Here is a 25,247-nt window from a genome sequence, read left to right on the forward strand (position 1 = left end):
GTAGCTATTCTCTGATACATAAAAAGCCTTCTAAATTAAAACCCAATCTTCCCACAACGACCAGGTTAATTTTTCTAAATGCCATCTTTAACATGACATTTCTTTCTTCTTCCTCTATTCAATCAAATCCTATTCTCAAAAGGCTCATCTTAACTTTATCTTATTCATGTTTGAAGTATCTTTGAGTTTTTAAGTCCACAAATTTTCTCTTTTCCTTAATCTTATGGTATTTGGCACTAGAGAAGCCTTAAAAATTTATTGTTACCTGGGCTTCAACCCCAGAGATTCCAATTTAGACTTTTAAGGCTCCACAGTAATTCGAGGATGCTTCTAGGTTTGGTTATCTTGATCTCTGTTATCTATGCATACAACACAGATTTTCCTGAATTAATGTTTAACCATGCAGGCATGCCTCCTATGGTACCTTTATCATAGTATTTATCACATTACAAAAATTATTTCAGCAGCAGGGCGTGGTGGCGCACACTTGTAATCTTAGCAGCTTGGGAGGCTGAGGCAGGAGGATCACAAGTTCAAAGTCAGCCTCAGCAAACTCAGTGAGACCCTGTCTCTAAATAAAATTCAAAATAGGGCTGGAGATGTGGATCAGTGGTTGAGTACCCTTGAGGTCAATCCCCCGTACCCTTGCCAAAAAAAGTTATTTAAGCTACTTAAAGGTAGAGACCCCACAAGGTAAGGTAGTTTAGGCATACAGGATATGCACAATGAATATTTGCTGAACTAATGAAAATGGGCTCTGGAGCCAGATTTATACTCTAAATCTGTGCCACCTTGACCTTGGGCAATATTAATTCTAAGCCTCTGGTTCCTCTGAGTAGGGTTAATAAGCCCTATCTTTACAGGATTTTTTTAAGGAGTAAATGAATTAGTGTATGTAAAACATCTAGCATACTTCCTGAACACAGCAACATGTATTAAGTATCTCGTCTAACCTGTTCAAAATGGACAGTGTTTTAAATATTTTTGTATCCCCTATATGACCTAGCACTCTTTCCATAAGACACAATTAATTAATTAATAAACATTTGCTACCTTAACTACATCAAATATCAGCTGCCTCTTAAGACTGGCATCCTTCACATATCAGGTATGCCTTGAGATGTTTTGAGGGAATATATCTCAAGCATTGGAAAAATCCACTATGTATAAAATAGTGCTCTCATACCACTTTCACCTCCAACCATTTGCTTCATTTTCAAAAACTCCCACATATGTCACAGGCACTCTTCTTATGACAGAGCTCAGCAGCTCAAAAGAGGGTGTGTGTGTGTGTGTGTGTGTGTGTGTGTGTGTGTGTTTAACATATTTGTACGCATTTTTAAAATCTAATTTCTACAATAATCATATACTGTTGTTTCTGCTTTTACCATGTCACTTCGCAAATGTTTTAGAAAACAGCCCTTGAAAAAAATGTAGGTTCACATATCACTGGAAAATAGAACTACAACTCAAACCCAGTTTTGACTCTAAAGCCCAGCCTTTGTAAACTTCATTAGAACTGATAGTGTTTTAATTAGTGTAAATTTCAGGAATTGTTTACATTTTTTTTTTTAAACACTATTCACTGAGGCACTGTCTTTGGAACTTATTAGTTACTCTCTAGGGACGAATCACAAGCAAAACTATAAAACAGTTTATTATATCATCCATCTTCTTATAAAATAAGCCAAGATTGGTCTGAAGATAATAAAACACTGAAAAAACCTTAGTAAGTCAATTTCTGAAGCCACCTTTGAAGTATTTCTTTATCATGGGTACCTTTACTTGTGTCTCTACCATTATACATAAGGCTTGTACTCATTGATGCTGAGGTGGTAGTAAAGTAAATTCAAGAAATAACTAAACAAGCACTAGACATCATTCTAAATAACATATCCAAAATCTGAGAACCATTCATAAAATAGTAGCTCAAATGGTATTTTGAAACATGAAAAGAAGCACATTGCGAGGTAGTTTCAAAAGACAGCAATACTTTTGTTTATTTTTGTTTCCAGTACTGGGGATCAAACACAGGGCTTCACTATACTAAGCAAGCATTCTACCACTCAGTTATATTCCCAACCCCAGTGATATCATTTTTTTAAGCTTAAGAAAAAGATATTTCATGAGGGTAATCAATAAAATGAAATATGTCAAGCCAAGAAGCTTCAAGTGAACCATAAAATAAGTTTGATATAAGTTTTACCAAATACCCAAAACATTTGTAATTTTTTTTTCTTAAAACAAGACCCAAACTTTGGTCAAAGTTATAAGGGTTTCTGAGCAAACAAGCAGTTAGACTCACAAGAAATCATTTTTAATAAAGTTTTTATTATGGCAGTTAAAATAGCACAGGTTGAGTACTATCTGAAGAATTTGAGGCAATTTTTCTTTTCACATGAAATTGAAAACAGAGTCCAATTCTAACAACCTCCAGTTAAATGTTACACATTATAAAATTTTAAATTCAGGATTAGTTGAGAAGAAGCTGTTTTTCAAAATGTGATGAGTCTGTCCACGAGTCTTCACAAAGTCACAAATATACTAACCTTTGTTACCTTAATGGTTATACGATTTAAAATACACACACACACACACACACACACACACACACACACACATTTTTCTTTTTAGTTGTAGGTGGACACAATACCTTTATTTTGTTTATTTATTTTTATGGTGGTACTGAGGATCGAACCCAATAACTCACACATATGAGGCAAGCACTCTACTGCTGAACCACAACCCCAGCCCCAAGGGTTATACTGTTTTTAAAGAAGATATTATTTTCCTACATCTCTAATTAAAAATGGTAAGGAATAAAAATACAGCACTTAAAACTAGGGGTAGATTACTCCTTATATCATTCGCTATGTATTACACTCTATTTTTGTGTTGAATATTGGTGTTATTAGTGTTATTCCCTGTTAAATATCAACATTTGCTTTGCATCAATTAATATTTACCTGCCAGTGAATAAACCTTATAATTCACTTAAACTTGATCACTGTTCAATCATAAAAAGGATCTAATTTTCCTCAAGTTTCTAAGTCCTTTAATAAAAAACTTGGCTGTAGTCTCCTTCTAACTTATTTTCCCTACAAACACATGTTTCTTTTCTATGAGTTTTAAACATATTTAATAGCTTATATTCTTAGAAATAAAAAAAAGACATTCAGACTGATAAATGTAGTGTACAACACAATACCAAAGCCCATCTGCGACTTATTATGTGTAATGTTTATTATAATTTGGAGTTAGACCTTCTGAAAGTCAAAACAATTTGGAGTATAATTTTTAGACCTCCAAATAAAATTTTGATAAAATGGACTCATGATTCTAATAATCAAGGCTAGAAACTACTGATCTCAATAGTGAAAATTTAAGACAGTTATAGAAACTTAAAGATTACACATTTAAAGGAAAGCATAGTAATGAAAGGATACAGTTAGAAAACTGTGAGTTTGTGTGCATGTATGTATGTGTGACCCATTCAATAACAATAGGTATTCTATAATCTCATGATGTGCTTATAACTTTTCAGAGTTTGACATAAAACTACAGCTAATTTCTAAATTTTACTTGCACTCTTTTTAACACTCGTTTTCTCTTTACTAATTCAGTGAAGTAGGTTTAGGAAGTAGTTTCCCCCAAACACCAATTTCACTTACATTATCATGTTTAAAAAAACACAACATCTTCAATTCCCGGAAGACTCTTTTGCAAGAGACCAGATTCTGGAAGACGTTGGGCATCTTTTTGAGTGCTACTCTCTTTCCATCTCTTGGATCTGTTACTGACCTAAAGAAGCAATATTTGGGGGGGGGGGGGAGGAAAAAGACAGAAATCAATTCCAAACCTTGTTCTCCAATGTTTCAGATCAGATCATGACAAATATCTTTATCTTAAAACAATATTAAATCCATATAATAAAGCTAAGGCATCAGTGAGAAAGCAGAGTATACACAAAGAAAATGTTCAGCTACCCAACTCATCTGCCATGCTTTTAAAAAATCCCTGTCTAATAAACATTTTGCCCTTTCTGAATGATCACTTATACGTCTGAGATAGGAGGAACATTAGTGGTAAAGCCATTTTAAAGATGGGAAAAAAAAAATAAAGAGCATAGCATATTACCCATAATCAAAGTCAATCAGTTACATGCTTTGTTTTCAGAGATGTTCAAACACAATTTAAATATCTTGGTTTCTAACCATATGAACGTCTTTTAGTAACCTGGGATAGCACTGGTTGAACAATGTCCCTTCTTCAGAAGTATGAGTGGAGGCTTAAGGATCCCTCTAGTTCTTAAGTGATGATAACTTCTGTCCTTTTGTTTCCCAGCTTTCGGTGTGGTAGTTGCTCCTTATGGGTATTATTTCTTTAATAGCTCAGTGTTCCCCCTTTTTTCTTTCAGTCTTCTAACCACTTGAATAATGAATTTCCCATATTTACATTTTCCTATGTTTGAAATATCAGTGTGGTTTCCATTTTTCTGACTGAACTCAATCAATACATATTAAATGAAACAGTTAAAAGAAACAAATCAATAAATTTGGGTAAATTGGTCAACTGGTCATTTGGCTATTGATATGCCATGAATTAACCTAGAGCTTTTTTTCCCTGTCTACCCATCATACTAAGACTGGTTGTTCTATATGGTCAGCTAGGTTCCTGATGATCATTTCAGCTACCATTATCTTTAGTTCTTGCTCTGATCTAGTGCTTTGAATATTCCTTATAGCTTTGAGTAATTTTAAAATCTGATCCATGTGTCATCAATGCCTTTATTCAAGTTTAAGTTTAGAAAAATAATAGATCTTATTAACAGATATAGCACTAGAAACCATCTATGAGACTGATATCCAATGACTAATCTTGGGTATAGTTATTCAATTAATTATTCTTTCAATTAACTATGATCAATGCCATCAGGAAATCAGACAACCATCAAATTGCCTTCCTAAAAATAAAATATTCCTGTTATCTACCTATATCTAAAACAAAATCACACCAAATTTCTCTATGAATTAATCTTAGTTATCACTACTTCCTTTATCAAGTTTTCATGAAACTCTTACATGATGTATTCTAGTAATTTTAAACACAGGATGACTCCTTTTTCTTCTACTGACTGAAAATTTGGTGAAACAATTAAGTAGTATCATTTTTGAGTTTTCCAAAGCTTGAAATGTAATTCAAATTAGGCCTGGAGACCTAATGTTAGAGACCGTTGCTTAGAAAATAAAAACCAAAACCTAGAATATGGCTTAAACTGCTTATAAACTGGGAAAGTAAAATATCAGGGAAAATGAATATTAGTTATAGTCTGACTGTTGAAAGCCATTTTTTCTTCCTCCAATAACCATACCCTGGTTCAATATACTACTTATATATCCAGCTAATAGAAAATAAAAATGTCAAGGAAAGCCAGGCACAGTGGGGCACACCTGTAATTCCAGTGACTAGGGAGCCTGAAGGAAGAGGATCATAAGTTCAAGGCCAGTTTGGACATTTAGTGAGACCCTGTCTTGAAATAAAAATAACAAAAGGGGTAGGGATATAGCTCAGTGGTAGACCACTCTTGCGTTCACTCCCCATTACAACAAAAAGAAAAAAAATCAAGGAAATACAAAGGAAGGAAAATTTTGGATCATACATTGTATTCAATTGTCATGTCTCTTGTCTTTTTAAACCTGCAATAGTTATCTAGCATGTCTTTCATGACAGTACCATTTTTGAAGAGTAAAGTACATGTATTTTGTAGACTGTCCTTCAGTTTGGGTTTGTGTGGTGTTTATTCATGATTAGATTCAGACTATGCTGGCTTTTAAAAATTTGTTTCGGTGGTACTAGCAATTGGACCCAGGTTCACTCTATGACTTAAGTTCATGAAGTGCATCCCCAGACCCCAACTCTCCTTTTTTTCCTTCAATTTGAGACACTGTCTCACTAAATTGCTGAAGCTGGCCTTAAACCTGGCGATCTTCCTGCCTCAACCTCCAAGTAGTTGATATTATTCCACTGTGCCCAGCCCTGCATTTTTGATAGGAATACAGAAGTACTATCTTCTCAGAGCATTGTATTTGCAGGCATGATGTTAATATGTCTCATCACTGGGGATAACTTCAGTCACTTGGATGAAGTATCTGCCAGGTTTCTCCACTGTAAAATTACTATTTTTTCCCATTGTAACTGTAAATAGCCTATTCCTCATCAAACTTTGACTTACTACCTTCAGTATACACTGATGATTTTTGTCTAAACCAATTATTGATGGTTGCCAAATGGTACTTTAATAAATTTTATCATCTTTTATAATAGTCCAGCACAATATATATTAGTTTTTTTAGTGAATAAACTGATTTCATAAAATGCTCTCTCCAGGGCTGGGGATATAGCTCAGTTGGTAGAGTGTTTGTCTTGCATGCACTAAGCCCTGGGTTCAATCCCCAGCACCACAAAAAACAAAACAAAACAAAACAAAAAAAACCCACGACTCTTTCCAGAGGCCTCATATAATACTACTTCTTCCTAACTTGTGACTTGTTTTTGCTGATCATCCTACTGTGATGAGAAACACTGCACTGATATAAACCTGCTCCTGGAAATACTTGACATAGGCTCAAGGTTAGTATTGTGCCTTGTAATGTTTTAAGGTAAAATTCGCAAAGCAGCATTTTATTTTATTATTCATGCAAAAGTCAGTCATGCCTGTGGCTGGTAACAATATAACTCTAATGAATGTGAATGGCAGTGCAGTAATTTCACGCCATGTTGAGTTTGTTCTCTCTTAACTTGAGGTAGCAGATGCTTTAGTTCAGCAAAACAGTACCACAGAGCAAAGATAAGTGTGAAAGAATGTTATACAGGAATTCTTTTATTTCCTTTGTTATTCAAAGGCTAGTTGTGCTTAGTTTCTCTGTTGCTGCAATACTCTGGTTACTACAAATATGCTTGTTAATTAAGCTCCAGATATAGAGATAATGAACAACTTTTAGAGTAACTTGGCTCATTTCAGAGAGAGAAAAAAGAAAAGGAGCTATCCTTATATCTGCAATCCACTTATTGGTCAGTTATTTTTTTTTGCTAAATACTGGATGCCCTAAATAGTATATCTATCATTTCATCTTACTACCTTTTTAAGCATTCAAGTTATACTAACAGGTGTTTACTTCCCGAATTAATTAATATTAATAATTAATTAAATTAATATTTGATTTCTACCATGTTAAAAATAAAGTTGTAAAGGTTTTGAGAAGGAATTCTTTACACTTGCCCGGAGTGTATCATCCTACTCTGCTCTTAGAACAAGTCCAACTATCTTTTAAAAAGCTAAAAGAATCTAAAAGTCATTCTTCAGAGAGAGAGAAAGAGAGTTTGTCAACAGTACAACAACAAAACAAGAAGCTTTTTAGATCAGTGTGGTCAATTTGTCAAAAAGTTTTCTTAATCCCAGGAAACTATGATCATTATCACAAATCTGTTTGAATTACTGACAAGCAGAAAAACTGAATGACACGAGACTAAAACTTATTGGGGACACTTTCCTAGGCACCAAATGTCACTTAAAACATGTTTATCAAAACATCTTTAAATTGTTGCTTAAAGCATTGTTAAATTAGCAAGAATCTCCAAGAAATGTTAAGTTCCTCATTAATTTTTATGTGAAGAATCTTTCCCCATGTTTTTAGCAGTTTTCAAGTTTATGTTTCTGATACAGATTTTTAGCTACTCAAAAGAAACAAATAATTTATAGTAAGAATGCTTCAACTTAGATTAAGATAATCAAGTTCTCCTAATTCTATTCATGTCAAGTTGTTATAAGCAATCCCCTATTTTTTGCTATGTATACTACAATTACTATGTCAAATGTACCAATACAGTATATATCTCAGCTACGGAATCTCCTAACTAGATTCTAAATATTTAGATTATTGCTTTCACATTCATTTTGAAATTCATTTCCTTAGAAGTTATTTTTACTTTTATTTAGGTTGTCTGCTTGAGAAAAAACAAATTATGATACAAAATTTTTGACAACAAATAGGTCTAGAGAATGTATCCTTGTTATATATTCTAGGACACACATGAAATTTAAGAATAAATTAAGGAACAAGGAATTTATTTTTATGTCTCTCTGCTCTTTTTAACCAGAATTTTAACAGGTTATAGTTTGTATGCACTCTCTGCCATAACTTATAGAGCTGCATACCATTTTGAAGGAAAAATCCTTTATGCCTCCCTCCCCCACTCAAAAAAAAAAAAAAAAGGATTCTCATCTTCCATGTTTATATTGCTTGTTCCATCCACTGAGCTTTAGTTTGTCTGTTTATTCAAGTCTGTATTTGTTGAGTTAGCTGTATGCATAAGAAGGGATCTTTTCTCTTTTTTCTCAAGATACTAAAATGGCCCCCAAATTTGTTATTTTATTGCTTTCTATTATAAGGGGGAAAAAACTTATACAATAGCTAAACCAAGGCTATAATGCAATGAAGTTCATCATTTTTTCATATCTTTCTAACATTATTGACTAGCAGAAGCAAAATATCTATATTTAATTGAAAGAGTTAAATATGAACGTAACCATCCCCTAATTCTGTTTAAATAAATGACAGTAGGCCATTCTGATCTACAGTGAGGCACTCAAGGGCACTGATAAAGGAGGAGGGATAAGCAATAGGCCAGCCATTCAATATCAGACCATCATATTTATTTTCAAATACTTTACTAGAGTAAGAACTCACTTTCAAGACCCCTCTAGTTCCCCACCAATAATGTTGGATAAGTTAAAATGTAACTGAAAATTATTTTGTTTTTTTCCTGTGGTCCTAGGAATATTTGATTTTTCTTTGGACCATGAATTAATTAGTTCCATCCACACTGTACATCCTGCAGAGATATAACAACTCTTCCTCCTTAGTCACTGTCAAGTATCTCTGTGAGGAATCCAACCTGCCTGTAATGAAGTGGTCACCCTGTCTTTTTAAAGGGGATTTTCTCATGTGAGAGGATGAACATGATACAGCCCAGTCTGTCAAGCGAAGGGAGTTTTCATGGCCCACTAGCCACAGTCCTCCCTTAGAAACAGACCTATGAATATTGCATGGGGAGAAAAACTAGTTGCGATGAAGGAAAGGTTTCTATGCAAAGCCATAAAGGAAAATAATTCGTATCTCCTTCTTGCATTTTAACAATTTTGGGTGAGAAGAGGTCATAAAGGGTAACTAAAACTAAGTCACATAAAAATGCTCGTTTTTAATCCCATTAAGGACTTCCTGAAAGTTATGTGTTCTGTCATAAGAATTCTGAGGAATATAAAGGCAAAAAAAGTTTAAAATATAGCAATTTTTGCTGCACATTATGTTTCTAAACATACAGAATGCTACATGACAGCTGGGCATGTGGTATATGCCTGTAATCCCACCAGCTGAGGCAGGAAGATCAAGAATTTAAAGCCAGCCTCAGCAACTTAGTGAGGCCCTAAGAAACTCAGGGAGACCCTGTCTCTAAATAAAATATTAAAAAGGCCTGGGGATGTGGCTTTATGGTTAAGTGCCCTAGGGTTCAATCCTTGGTACAAAAAAACAAAAACAAACAAACAAAAAAAAACCACATGACAAAAAAGAATTATTTTACTAACATGGTAGATTTATAACAGTGTGGCTTTGCATCATCAAAAAACTTTAATGCTAGTCAGGGATAGAACTCAGCTTGCCTAGCAAACACAAGGCCCTGGGTTCAGTCCCTAGTACCATGAAAAAAAAAAAAAAAAAAAGAAAAAAAAAAAAAAGAAAAGAAAGAAAGGAAAGAAAAGAAATTCACATTTTCAGAAAAAGCTTTGTTCTTGTCATAAGGAATACTTTGTTATATGGCTTAGTACTGTGGTCATACATAAAATGCCCATATTTTCTAAAGATGTATATCTAATTTTATGTCTCAAAATAAAAAAAAACATAAAAGGCTGGCAATGTAGCTCAGAATGCTTGATTAGTATGCACAGGGCCTTGGGTTCGATCCCTAGTACCATACAAACAACCAACCTTTGGTAACAATAAAAACAGATAGTTAAAAACTAAAGCAATCTTGATAATTATTATATCTGGGTGGTAAGTCTAATTACAGGAAAGTAAATAAAATAATATATATTTGAAAGTTTTCAAAATAGAAATACTAATAATATTTAAAAATACTACTAATAATAAAAATACTAATAATAATATTAAAAATATCTTCCCAGTAGCTTGGGAGACTAAGGCAGGAGGATTACAATTTCAAAACCAGTCTTAGCAACTTGGCAAAGTCCTTAGCAATTTAGATCCTGTTTCAAAATAAAAAATTTTAAAAAGGACTTGGGATGTGATGGGTTTTATTTAGATACAGATGTGAGATGCAAAATCACACAACTTTTAGAAGACAACATATAGGATATTTAAGCAGGGAGAAGATGTCTTCCATGAACAAAAAACACTTATACAGTGGTAATATGCCCCTAGGTTCTATCCCTGTTACCAAAAAAGAAAAAAGAAAAAAGAAAGAAAAGAAGAAAAATGTTATCTGGGATCAAAGCTAACAAATGATATCCTATGCAAAACTTCTACAAAAAGCAACTAAAAAACATTGAAAACAATTAAAGAATAGACATATATTCGCTGACTAGAAGATGCAACATTGTAAAAACTTCAATTCTCCCAAACTGACTTCTAGATTGAGTGAAATCCAAAAAGATCTTCACAAGGTTTTCTTTTCGTGAAACCAGACAAATTATTTCTGAAGTTTTTATGGAAATGCAAGGGTGCAAATGATAGCTAAAACACTTGAAGAACAAGGTGGGAGAAACTGCTCTGCTAGATTTAATGCCTTATTATAAAGTTACCATAATTTACACAATGTAATTTTTGTGCAAATATAGTCCAGAAATAGAAATATGACCTAGAAATGTAATCTTGCTTATATGAACACTTGGCTTATCAAAACGGTGGCTCAGAGCTGGGAGCGGTGGCACAAGCCTGTAATCCCAGCAACTTGAAAGGCTGAGGCAGGAGGATTGCAAGTTCAAAACCAGCCTCAGCAACTTAGCAAGGCTCTGAGCGACTCAGGGAGACTCTATCTCTAAACAAAATACAAAAATGGGCTAGGGATGTGACTAAGTGGTTAAGTTCTCCTGGGTTCCAATCCCTGGTACTAAAAAAAAAGAAAAGTAGAAAAGAAAGAAGAAGAGTGGCTCTGCAGAGCAGTGCAGATGGGAAAGTTATGCCAGTTATTATTAAGCTACTGTATCTTAACTTCAAACCCATCCAGCTAAACACTGGTCTGTAATAGCAGCAGCTGAATTCAATTTATTGTTTTTCCAACTCTTGCAGAACTGGTCTCACTGTATCTTCCACTAGAGATACCAACAGTAGTAAGCCCATATCCCTTCCTCAGATGGCTGAATTTCTGCTCCATGAGGTTTAAAGTTTTAATAATTCCAAGTTCTTACCTATATTCTCCCAGGTGTGAGATGGAAACTGTTACTTGTGTTGACATCTTAGTGTTCTTTTCTTGCCTTTTTAATTACCTACCCAACAACTTCATTGGTATTTTTTTTTTCATATTAAAACACTATTTAAGTAATTGTAGTTTCACTTCACACTATACACACAAATAGGTGGGTTTTGGATATAGATGTGAGATGTAAAATCACACAACTCTTAGAAGACAACATATAGGACAATGTCTTCAAGATATTTAGGCAGGGAGAATATGCTTCCATGAACAAAAAACACTAATTATACAGAAAAATTGATATTTACCTTCTTTAAAATCAAGGACTTCTTTTCATATCTATACATTGTTAAGAGATAAAAAACGTAAGTCACGTAGAGGATGCTTGCAACACTTAGAAGGAACAAAGGGCTCTTATCCATATATATATATATATATATATATATATATATATATATCTCCTATGAATCAATTTTTTAAAAGTCTGGGAATACCAAATGTTTTACAAAGATGTAGTGCAATGGAAATTCTTAATAGACTACTGATAGGTGTGTGTACATTGGTAAATCACTTGGAAAACAAGTTGGCATAAAGACAGACAGACAGATAAATAGATAGATAGATAGATTTCAACATTGTAATTTGACTCCTTGATGTATATACTAAAATACATACACATTTTTATAGTACCAATTATTTGCGAAAAAACTCAAATATCCATGAACAGTAGTAGTATGGTTTAAAAAAAGTGTATACTTATATTATGGAATATTCTACAGCAATTAAAATTAACTACTGCTACATGCAACACAGATGAATCTCACAAACACAATTCCATAAAAAGAAACCAATCACAGTAAATATGTACTACAAGATTTCTTTTCTATAATATTAAAAATATACGACAAGTTAAACTCTAATGTTTAGGGATACACACTTAAAGAGACCATGAAGAGTGGTTATCCTTAGAAATGGGGATGATAGTGGGAGAGGGCATAGAGAACTTCTAGGTACTAGTGATGTCTTTCTTACTTTTCACTTGAATGATTATAGGGATGTGTAATACTATTGTGTGTGATAAGTCACTAAGCCGTATTTTGTGTATGTTTCTGTGTTATAATAAAACTAAAAAGGCTTTTAAAGAAGGCAAACTGCCCAGTTTAAATTTTTGATATAAAAGCACTTTAGCTTGAAATCTATAAAATGAGTAATTTTTAAAGAAGATCATTCTTTCCCTTATTTTTCACATTGATATACATCTAGACCAGCTCAGTGGATTTTTGTCACTTCTTTCTCTGTGCCACAGGTTCATTCTGTAAAGAGGAGTATGTTAAAATATCTTTTTTTATGTTTTGATAGAATTTCAAAGGAATTTGCTTGCTTAAAAAATAAACATTTTCTTCATCATTAAACAAGAATATATTATTAAGAAGCATTCCACAGGAAAGTGCTGTCAGCAGAATTTAGGACTACAGTCCCACCCCTAATCTAATCATAATCTCCTAATGTCTTCCATTGTGAAGCAAAATGCTGAGCAAGCCATAATATATAGATGTGCTTCAGGTTTTTAATTAGTTAGCCTGTTATAAATAACCAAAACCAAAAATATTGCAAAAACAAAATAAAGAGGCAAGACTTCCAGCTGTGGCAAACTGAAGAGGTCAGCAAATCCTCTCCCCTAAAACAACTATAAAATTAGACAACATTTATCAAAAACAAACATTTTGGGACTCTATAAAATGACCAAAGTCAAATGACAAATTTAAAAGTATTTATGAAAAATGCTGAAATTTGAGTCAAAGAACAATGGGAGTCAGTGGCATTACTGCGTGGAGCAGCTCCTTACTCACACCTCCCCTCACCCCCTGCAATAGTTCCACCTAAGCAGGGCTGGCAATGAAAACCAGCAACTTAGAAAGCAAAAAATCCATTCCCAGTGACACTGAGAGTAAAAGCATCAAACTCCACTGGAAAATAATAGAAAAAGTCTATAGTTCTGCTAGCCTGAGCCTGCTCCCCCAGTTGGGGAGATAAGTGAACAAACAGAAACCCAGAAATTTAACAAAGATATTCTGGAAATGAGAGAGCCTTAGAGGGTCTAGATAAACTCTCTATACATCCCTGGCTCAATGGAAGTTGAGTATATACACAGAAGGGACCAGAGAGGGACCAAGCAGAATTTCAGGTTTCTATTTTGTTTTTTAATTGCTATTTTAATTTTTGGACTTCCCTTCCTGTGGTTCCCCCTTGTGTCTGCATAGCTTAGTAGTCAGCCACTGATTGAGTAATGGTTATCTTCCAACATCCTGAGCCAGTAAGACTTCCACAGTTTGGTTATCCATCTGTATGTATATGTGTGTGTCAAGATCTCATCCAATTTTCACAAATGACTAGCTTTTATTTTCTGCTGAGTCCTTTAATTCTCCTCACATGCAGGAAGCCTCCCAGAGGGCCAAGGATGTATGGAGAGATTGGGAGTGAAAGGATTTGCTGACCCCAAAGGGTAACTTAAGTTCACACATACACAGAAATCAAAAATACTGGAGTGGTATGTAAGTACATAGAGGAATACATTGTTGGGTTTATAATATATATGTATGATATACGACAATAATAGCATAAAAGGGAGAAGAAATCGAGCTAATTAGAAAAATGTTGCCATATTTTACTGGAATCAAGACAATATTAATTTGAAATTTGTTTGGAAATTAAGATGCATGCCTGGAACAATCAATAAAAAAATAACTAAAAAAAATCAAAAGAGGATTAAAACATCAAAAGATGAGGACTGGGGGTGTAGCTTAGTGTAAAGTACATGATTAGCATCTATGAGGCCCTAGGTTCAAACCTCACACTAAGTGTATATGTGCACACAAGCAAACATATAATCAATAAATGAGTGAATATGATCATCTACAAATAACATAAAATAAGGAAATGAAGGAAGAATGTAGGAACAAAAGAAACATGAGCACATAGAGGGCATTTCATATTTGTGTTAAAAGGTTCAATGTTAGGATGGCAATTCTCTCAAATAGATTTCATTGATCTCCTGATTCAATGAAATCTCCGTCAAAATTGGAACCATCATACAATACTGGTGGGAACGTAAAATGACACAGCCACTTTGGAAAACAGTTTGAGTCTTCTGGAGTGAGGAAAATAATTCAAAACCTAAAACTGAATATATCCTATTAATTGCTGCAGATCATTATAAATTCACTAGAAGTCACTGAATTATGATGGCTCATTTTATAGTATTTCAATTATGACTCAATAAAGCTGTTAAAATAAAAACCATCACCACAGACTACCAAGTGTTTACAACATTCTAGGTTCTATTCTAATTTATTTTGTACAGTTCCTATCTTTGCCTTTAATAATTTATATAGCTTTTCCATTTATTCAGGTTATTCACTAGACAAATATATAGAAATTTCAAATCACCTATTCAAACAAATATAATTTTCATTTCATTTCTTCTTTTATTTTAATAGCAATGTTTTATTTAATTCTAATTCATTTGGAATTCCAATCATGTATGGAATGAAATATTTATTTATAATAATAGTAACTATGAACCAATTTCTGGAACTGCTATTTCCTCTAAAGTTCACTAGTTCAATTTCAACCAGTACTTATCCGATTACTGATCCCATAGATATAGATGTAGCTCAGTGGTAGAGGGCTTGCATTCAATCTCAGAGTGGGAGGAACAGTATCTTTTAACCCCTGAGCACAAAGATTCTATTACTGGAAATATGCTCCTAGTATGTAGAATAGTATTCCATCCCAGGTCAACTTCTACACTAAATCCCACCTGATCATCAAGAATTTTTTTTTTTAATGCTGAAAACCTCTTAATGTATATTCTATTTATATTATTCTTGAGCGTTTTTCATCTATGTTCAACAAGATTGCTTTTAATCTTACTCCCCAGCCTTAGTAGGTATATTTTGTCTGACTCACAAAATAGGTAGCCTTCCATTTACTTCAGTGTTTAGTACCTGTTTATATGATATAGGTATTACGTGCTTAAAAATATTCACCAGTGGTTACATTAAAATTCACTGTGTTTCCTATTCCAACTAGTTTAGTATCTAAAGTATCTAGTTGTATAGTGCTTATATATATATATATATTATAATATACATAAATTTCTATATATATAAATTTTTGCAGGCTGTTTATAAAATTTTTATTTAAAAAAATTTTCAGGGAGCTGGGGTTGTGGCTCAGTGATAGAGTGCTTGCCTAGCATGTGTGAGGCACTGGGTTTGATTCTCAGCACCACATATAAATAAATGAACAAAATAAAGGCCCATCAATGTCTAAAAAAATATTTTTAAAAAATTTCAGTAGTTTTCATCCTAATTTTGTCTCTTAATACACAGCTCTTTTCTAAGGTCCTTTTGAGCTTCACTGATCCATTTTATTTGCTTGTTGAAATAAGCACAGAAGAATTGAAAAAAATTATAAGTTTATTTTCCAGCCTATGAGCTGGATAACTGGTGGTAGGGGTTTTCATGTTTTTCAAACAGTATATTTATTTATTGTATTACCTTTTTTAAAATTCTAACTGAAATCTTGCTATGTTTTGTTATACATTTTAATCTTATTGCACTATAATCTGAGGATGATGTGTGTAAAATTTATGTTGAATGTATTTACTAAAAAAATTATATGTTGGGCTGGGGATGTGGCTCAAGCGGTAGTGCGCTTGCCTGGCATGCATGCGGCCCAGGTTCGATCCTCAGCATCGCATACAAACAAAGATGTTGTGTCCGCAGAAAACTAAAAAATAAATATTAAAAAAAAAATTCTCGCAAGGGGGAAGGAAAAAGAGGGAGAGAATTGAACAACAGCAGGGGAGGTAGAGAGGGAAGATGGGAGGGGAGGGGAGGGGAGGGGGGATAGTAGGGGATAGGAAAGGTAGCAGAATACAACAGTCACTAATATGGCATTATGTAAAAATGTGAATATGTAACAGATGTGATTCTGCAATCTGTATTTGGGGTGAAAATGGGAGTTCAAAACACAATTTGAGTCAAATGTATGAAAGATGATATATCATGAACTATGTAATGCTTTAAATAATCAATAAAAAAAATTCTCTCTCTCAAAAAAAAAATATATATGTATTCAAATATGTGCATTTAAAACAAAGCAGATGTGCCTACTTGCGTTTTCTCAAAATTTTATCTTATTTCATTATTGAGGACCATTAATTTTTGGTTTATTTGAATGGAAATTTACACAGTAAGATAAACACTGTCTCCTATTCAAGTGTTCTTGTAGACAGTTCTTATACTTATCAGTTTTTGTTTCTTTTGTTTTCCTGTTATGTTATCTGGAACAGATGTGCTGGCATACAACCATGGTGTATAAGACATATTCTAACTTTACAAAAAAGAAGTTTTAATATAAATATTTTATGTATTTTTCATTACACATAAATTGGAAATGATTTTAAGATAGTAGTATATGGAAAACACTATTTGTTCATACACATTATTTGTTCATATAAATGAAACAAACTGTGTAATAGAATTTAGTTGAGAGTAATAAGTTCTGAATTTGCAAAAATATTCTAAAAACTATAAAATAACTAATAAAAAATGTTGACTGAGGTATGTTTTCAATAAAACAGGTAACACAAGATCATTTTTCTGTGTGTTTCATGCTAAATTTTCCAACCCCAACAAGGATGCTTTAGATGCAGGATAAATTTTGGGGAAATACATTTGGAAACATGCAGTAACAAACACTGATTTTTAATTATGGTGAACAAAGTGATAAAGGAACTTAAATTATCCATTATAGGAATAAACATTGCAAATAATCAGTTTTTAAAAATATGCTAGTGTTCTGAACATGGCTGCGGCCTTGGCTCTGGGTACTGAAGCTTGCTGGTATGAGGCAGGGAAGATGATGGCTCTAAATGAGTAGAGTGATCATTATTTGCTAACAATATCTACTCCAGGCCCACCTGGGGAAATATGGCAGTAAGCTCAAAAGCTGCTAGCAAGAGATAACAAAGGTTTTCTTCTGTGCCCAACCTATGGATGAATCATCAGTCTTTATTATTAAACTCACTCTTTAAGAATAAATGGGGAAGGATCTGGCTGCCCAAACATCTGGCAGAGGTTTAACTGATGACTAAAACATTATCCCCAAATCCATTTTTTCTTTTTTTTAAAAAAAGGCAAATGACAGGACTGGGGTCGTGGCTCAGCGGTAGAGCACTTGCCTAGCACATGCAAGGCCCTGGGTTCGATCCTCACCATCACATTAAAAAAATAAATATATATTTTTAAAAAAAGTTTTTTTTTTAATCCCAGTTTTATCTCTGAGGCCTACCAGTACTTGGATAAAACCATAATTTAAAATTCTTTTATTACTAGTTAAAATATGTAGATTAATGTAATTACAAACTATAAAACCTCAGGTAAAGAGAGATGCATTTGCCTTAGCCATACTTAGCCACGCTAGAGAACCTACCAGTTAGCTGGGCACGGAGGCAGATACTTATAATCCCATTAGCTCTGGAGGCTGAGGAAGATGGCAAGTTCAAAGCCAGCCTCAGCAACATCGAGGTGTTAAGCAACTCAGTGAGACCTTGTCTCTAAAAAAAATAAAAGAGGGCTGGGAATGTGGCTCAGGGGCCAAGTGCCCCCTGAATTCAATCCCCAGCACATACACACACAAAAAAATTATATACATAAAGAAGCTACCTGTTATATACCACAACTAGTATTTCAGGTATATATTACATGGTAGGATGATTTTATTATTTTATTTTATTCTATTTTGGGGAGAGGTACTTAGGATTGAATTTGCGGGCACTCAACTACTGAGCCACAGCCATAGCCCTATTTTTCGTATTTTATTTAGAGACAGGGTCTCATTGAGTTGTTTACAGCCTTGCTTTTGCTAAGGCTGGCTTTGAACTCGCAATCCTCCTACCTCAGCCTCCCAAGCCACTGGGATTACAGGTGTGTGCCACTGTGCCCAGCTTGTAGGACAATTTTAAATCCTCCTTTGGGATATAAATTTAAAAGACAGCTCTGGTGGAAAGGAGGTCCTGACTCCTTTCCCTTGAACTATGATAGAAAACCTTGAACAAAGGTGAAGATTCAAGATAGCAATCAGAAATAGTAATGCAGAATGTAGCTGCATACAGAAAAATGTTCTATTGTCTTACATCTTACTGAGGAAATGAACATTTAATAGAAAACTACCTGAAGAATGGAAGCCTGCTAAGCCAAACAGAACTAGATGGGATTCAATGGTGCAACAGTTTTAAAAGTGGGAGTCTAGGGAAGAGGGCCACAAGAAAGCCATAAGATGAATTTAGAAGTAGAATAGCATCAGTTTGTTCTGAGTTTTTTCCTTTTACTATTTATATCCAAAATATCAGGGTGGGGGTGGAGTGAGACGGAGCATTTCCTGAAAGGGTTTCATGTAAAAACATTTTAAGACTATTACCACTCACCTCTAACCAATAACTACCAGCTACTTCCACGTGGATACTGATTGCTAAATCTCTCCTAGAGAGCCTTGCTCTGCTTCTTGTCAGTTTCACTTCAGGAAGAAGGATGAAACTAACCACAAAAGTGATGAGGACAACAAATGTCAAATGTGCTTGTAAAAAAAAAAAAAGCCTATCTGAAAAATACCACTCACAACATTGAATAAAAATAACTAAAACTCAGACCCTTTTCTTCCATTGACCTCACTTTGATAAAGTAAAAATGATTGTTGGTATGTAGCAATTTTTATCAGGTCACAAATCCTTAGGAGAAACAAACCAGAGAATGAGAAACTGCCAAGATTTAATTGAGAAGGAAGCTAGATAGTAAGCTGCCTATCTCAAAATCTCTGTTCTGCTTAGAGAATGTGCTAGTTTCAGTGAATACTATAATAAAGGGAACATCAGGTAGGAAACATTTATCAGTAGAAAAATGGTCAATAGGGAATTTTAAGTTGAAAAGGAATTCTGAAATGTTTCATTTTGTAAACAGCAACTATAATCAAACGATAGTAGGAAGAAAATGAGTGTATACAACAAAATGTAAATGTATGAGGTAAAAAAATTACCAAAGTGGTCAGAATAAATTTTTCAAAGAACTTTATCTTGAAGAAATAATTTCTCTTAGAATTTTAATCTAAATCTTTAACATTTTCAAATTAAAAATTACAATTTTTAAAAAATATTTCTTTTAGTTGTAGATGGACAAAATACTTTTATTTTATTTGTTTTAATTTTTATGTGGTGCCTGGGATCGAACCAAGTGCCTTACTCATGCCGAGCAAGTACTCTACCACTGAGCCCCAACCCTGGCCCAAATTACAAATCTTAATATGATTTTAACTATAGGGAAAGCACTTGCTAGACAGACTTTGCCTGTTTCCAAAAGTATTCAAATCTTGGTTTCAAATGTTATTCACTAACATTAATTTCCTACCACTATTATAACCAGACAAAATTTAAAATTTAGCATATCCCCAATTTCACTATCACACTAAATACACAAATTTTCTTACTGTAATTGTAAGACTTTAAATATATAATAACTATTTGAAACAGCTCTTCGTAATTTGTGTGTGTGGGGCGGGGGGACAAACAACTTTCAAATGAAAATTTTCAGATTGCAAAAGCTCCAAAGTTCAGAAACAGGGGTAAAATATAAATAATCTTAGAAAATAAGTGCAAAAAGATTTAACCAATGGTAAAAAGGCATGTAATACATAATCTCAATGGTGGCTGGTTTACTGAACTACCAATCTACAAGATTCTTTCTTGTTAGAGGAGGTTTTAAACACTATTACAAAGTTGCGAGAAACAATAAGAATCATAGGAAACAAAATAAAACTTCCCTGCATATCACTGCCCTTCTGCTTCCCCCCCCCCTTTTTTTTCTTTTGATATCTTCCCCTCAATGAGAAAGGAGGGCATCTACAGAAAGAGAAATACTACTAAAAGGTTATTAGAAATGGCAGCGTTGCACTCTATAGATGCTGTGATTTGCTTTATGGCAGAAAGACATATATAACAGTCACCTGCAAATTATTCTTTCTACGAACTTTTTTACTGGGCACTTAACAATGTACTAGTAATCATGACTAGGTGCTACATGATATAAAGAAGAATAAGACAAATCTGTGACACCCTTAAGGAGACTTGTATCACATGTATAAAACCATGAAGAGAAATTGCAGCTCAGACTCTAATAAATGAGCTTTTATTTATTAGGCTTTCTAAATCACTAAATTTATTTTACAACCTTATCACATCCCTCAAAAATTAGAAACATTCCAAGTATCCATTCGCTGAGGGGAAAAAATTTTTTTTCTATGTAAGTATAAGTCAACAATATCCAAAATGTTTCACCAAAGTAATTATTTCCAGCAGACTTCTTGATCAAAATATAGTACTTCAAAAGTGAGGTGGACAGGCAAAGAGGAACATTAATATGCGAGAGACAAAAGAAAACTAAAAATAAAATGGTAAACTCACACTTTACTGTATCACTAATTACATTAAAAATTAATGAACGCCTTAATCCCAGCTACTTTGGAATCTGAGGCAGAAGGATTGAAATTTAGAGCCAGCCTGGGCAATTTAGCAAGGCCCAATCTTAAAAGAAAAAAGTTTTAAAGGCTGGGGGGATAGTTCAGTGATAAAAACCTCTGGGTTTAATCCCCAGAGCCAAAATAAAGTAAATGAATAAATAAGGCTGGGGATGTGGCTCAATGGTAGAGCACCCCTGAGTTCAATCCCCAGTAAACACACCGCGCGCGCACGTGCGCGCGCGCGCGCACACACACACACACACACACACACACACACACACACACACACACAGATTCATGAAATAAATAAGCCAATTAAAAGGCAAAGACTAGGCTGAGGATGTGGTTCAGTGGTAGAATGTTTGCCTAGCATAAGACCTTGGGTTTGATTCACAACAATCAGGGAGGGTCAGGGCGAAGCAGAGACTGTAATAATGGATAAATAAACCCAACTATATGTTGTCTATGAGACACAGACATAAACATATAGATAAAAAATTATTCGAATGAAAAAAATATACCATGTAAATAATAAGCCTAAGAAGCCTGGAATGTTTACATTAACATCAGACAAAGTAGATTTCAAGAAAAAATTTATATAGGAAATAGAGATTTATATATATAAAAGGGCAATTCAAGAGGAAGACACAGCAGTTGTAAATATGCATGCGTACTGAAATATCTATCCAAGAAAAGGAAAAAAGTAAATGAATAGAAGGCATATGTATGGGAATAGAAGTTAAAATGTCCTCAGTGAGGGCTGGGGTTGTGGTTTGGTGGCAGAGGACTTGCTTGCCTAGCATGTGTGAGTCACTGGGTTTGATTCTCAACACCACATATAAATAAATAAATAATAAAGGCTGTTGACAACTAAAAGTAAATAAATAAAAATGTCTTTATTGAAAGAAGACATGTGGCAAAACCTAAGGAACCTTTAAAAAGCTACTAACATTAATAAATGAATGCAGCAAAGTTCCAAGATATGAGGTCAATTTACAAAATTCAACCATATCTCTATATACTATCTTTCAACAATTAAAAGGAAAAAAAATTTTTTAAATATTTTTTAGTTGTCAATGGATGTTTATTTTATTTATATGCAGTGCTGAGAATCAAACTCAGTGCCTCACATATGCTAGGCAAGCACTCTACACTGTGCCACAATCCCAGCCAGAAAAAATTTTTTTGAAATTCCATTTATAATTTTTGTTTAAAGTATGAAAAATAACACTATTAAAAATCAGGGCTGGGATTGTAGCTCAGCAGCAGAATGCTTCCTAGCACAAGAGGCACTGGGTATGATCCTCAGCACCAAATAAAAATAAATAAGTGAAATAAAAGGTATTGTGTCCATCTACAACTAAAACAAAAATTTAAAAAATCAATTTAGCTGGGCATAGCAGCACATTACCTGTAGCTTTAGCAACTTGGGGGACTGAGGCAGGAGGATCTCAATTTCCAGGCCTGCCTCAGCAACTTAGTGAGATCTTTTCTCAAAATCAAAATTAAAAAGGGTTGGGAATGGAGCTCAGTGGTAACCCCTGGTTCCAATCCCCGATACTGCAAAATATGAATAAAAATTTTAAAAATAAACTTAATGAAAGCTATACAAGGTCTATACAATGATTACTGCAAAGAAAAGTTAGAAACAACCTAAACAGAGAAATACACCATATCCATAGATTTATGTTCATGGCTTCAAAAATTTAATATTTAAATGGCTTAACTCCCCCAAATGATTATTAGATTCAAAGCAATATGATCAAAATTCTGTAGGCTTTTTAAGAGATATAACAACTGATTTTAAAATTTATATAGAAATGCAAAAGGCAAAACAAAGTTGAAGGATTCCAAAACCTGTCATAAAGATACAGAAATCAAGATGGATGATATTGGTATAATGATAGACATACAAGTCAGTAAACAGAATAGAGAGTCCAAAAATAGACTCATACACATATGTCAATTCATTTTCAACAAAGGGGTTAATGTAATTCATTGGGACAAAGATATTTTTTTCAACCAGTGGTGCCAGACTAATGGGATGTCCATACGGGGGAAAAGGGAGTTATGACCCTTACCTTATGCTATACACAAAAATTGACCACAGACCTGAATGTAAGAGCTCAGATTATTAACCTTACAGAGGGAAAAAATGGAAACAAATTTTGTGACTTTGGGTTAAGTAAAGATTTCTTAGCGGGGATCCAGACTAAGAACCACATTAAGAACTTTTGCTCTTCCAAAGAGACTAAGAAAATGAAAATGAAAAGGCAAACCACTAAATAGGAGATGATATTTAAAACACCTATTTGACAAAGACTTGTATCCAAAATAACTAATAATCTGATTATTAATGGGCAAAAGAGCCAGGCAGAGTGGCTATACCTGTAATCCCAGCAGATCGAGAGGCTGATGCAGGAAGATTGTGAGTTCGATGCCAGCCTCAGCAACTTAGCAAGGCCCCTATCTCTAAATAAAGTATAATAAAGGTTGGGGGGATGTGGTTTAGTGGTTAAACATCTGAGTTCAAACCCTAGTACCAAAAAAAAAAAAAAAGGCAAAATATTTGCCTGCTTTATAAAAGAAGATATACAGATACTCAATAAGCACATAAAAAGAAACTCAACATCACTAGTCGGAGAAATACAAATTAAAACCACAGTAAGATTCCACTGTACACCCACTAGAAGGCTAAAGTTGACTGACATCTAGCACTAATCATACTAGATTGTAATTATAGTCATGTTTCTCTAACAAAAAACATGAGTTCATGGAGGAAAAAATAGTGAAAATAATATGTACTACTGAGGATATGAGAACATTTGAACTCTTATACATTGCTGGTGGAAATGTAAACCATACAGATATTTTAGAAAGCAGTATGACAATCTTATGAAGGTAGGCATATATGTGCCATGTGACCTAGCAACTCTGTTTCCAAAAGCAATGAAAATATATATCCAGTAAAGACACAAATGTTCAAAGTAGCAATGATTCACAAAACCTATCACACTTCAGATGGCCATCAAGTAATGAATGGATAAACAAATTGCAGTACATCTATGTTACAGAATGCAGCTCAATAATACAAACAAATGAAACTTTAATTAAAAACAACTCTGAAGCCAGGCATGGTGGCACATGCCTGTAATTCTGGCAACTTGGAAGGCTGAGGCAGGAAGATCACAAATTCAAGGTCAGCCTCAGCAACTTACTGAGGGCCTAAGCAATTTTTTTTTTAGTTGTTTTTAGGACACAATATCTTTATTTTATTTATTTATTTTTATGTGGTGCTGAGGATCGAACCCAGTGCCTCACACATGCGAGGCAAGTGCTCTACCACAAAGCTACAACCCCAAGCCCGAGGGCATAAGCAATTTAGCAAAACTGTCTCAAAATAAAAAATAAAAAGGGTTGGGAATGTTGCTTAGTGGTTAAGCACCCCTAGGTTCAATCCCCAGTAATAACAACAACACAACAAAACATAAAAATATGGATGAGGACCGGGGATATAGCTCAGTTGGGGTGGTGGATGGTGGTGGTGGTGGTGGAGGAGGAGGAGGGGGGGGAGGAGGGGGAGGAGGAAGAGAAGGGGGAGGGGGAGGAGAGGGAGGGGGAGGGGGAGGGAGGGAGGGGAGGAGGGGGAGGGGGAGGGGGAGGGAGGGAGGGGAGGAGGGGGAGGGGGAGGGGGAGGGAGGGAGGGGAGGAGGGGGAGGGGGAGGGGGAGGGAGGGAGGGGAGGAGGGGGAGGGGGAGGTGGGGGAGGAGGGGGAGGGGGAGGGGAGGAGGGGGAGGAGGAGGTGGGGGAGGAGGAAGAAGAAGAAGAAAAGAAAACCCTCAAGACATTATGCTAAGTAAAAGAAGCCAAACCCAAAATAGACTGGTACTATATGATTCCATTTATTTGAAAAGACAAATAAGTGTCTAGAAAAGACAAAACTATAGTGACAGAAAGTAGATCAGTGGTTCCCTGGGGCTGCCAATGGGAAAGGAGATAAGCTGCAAAAAGGAGTGTGAGGAAACTTTCTAGGGTGGGAGACTCATTCTATATCTTGATTGTGATGGTGCTTCCACACTTGTATATAATTACCAAAATTAGTCAATCTGTACACTTACAATAGATGAATTTTACTATGTATAAATAAAATGTTAATTTAAAAACAAAATCAGAAAACAAAATAA

General features: G+C 34.4%; 1 protein-coding gene across 1 annotated transcript in view; it reads right to left on the minus strand.

Annotated features, from left to right (window-relative positions):
* NLK (nemo like kinase) overlaps window positions 1–25,247 on the minus strand; it is a 144,453-nt gene that overhangs the window by 59,117 nt on the left and 60,089 nt on the right. Inside the window, exon 2 of the mRNA XM_081269993.1 lies at window positions 3,672–3,801. Within this exon, the coding sequence (XP_081126119.1) occupies window positions 3,672–3,801 (130 nt within the window). The remainder of the gene's footprint in view (window positions 1–3,671; window positions 3,802–25,247) is intronic.

Source organism: Spermophilus citellus (assembly GCF_964194105.1).
Source record: "Spermophilus citellus genome assembly, chromosome: 17".
NCBI lineage: Eukaryota > Metazoa > Chordata > Mammalia > Rodentia > Sciuridae > Spermophilus > Spermophilus citellus.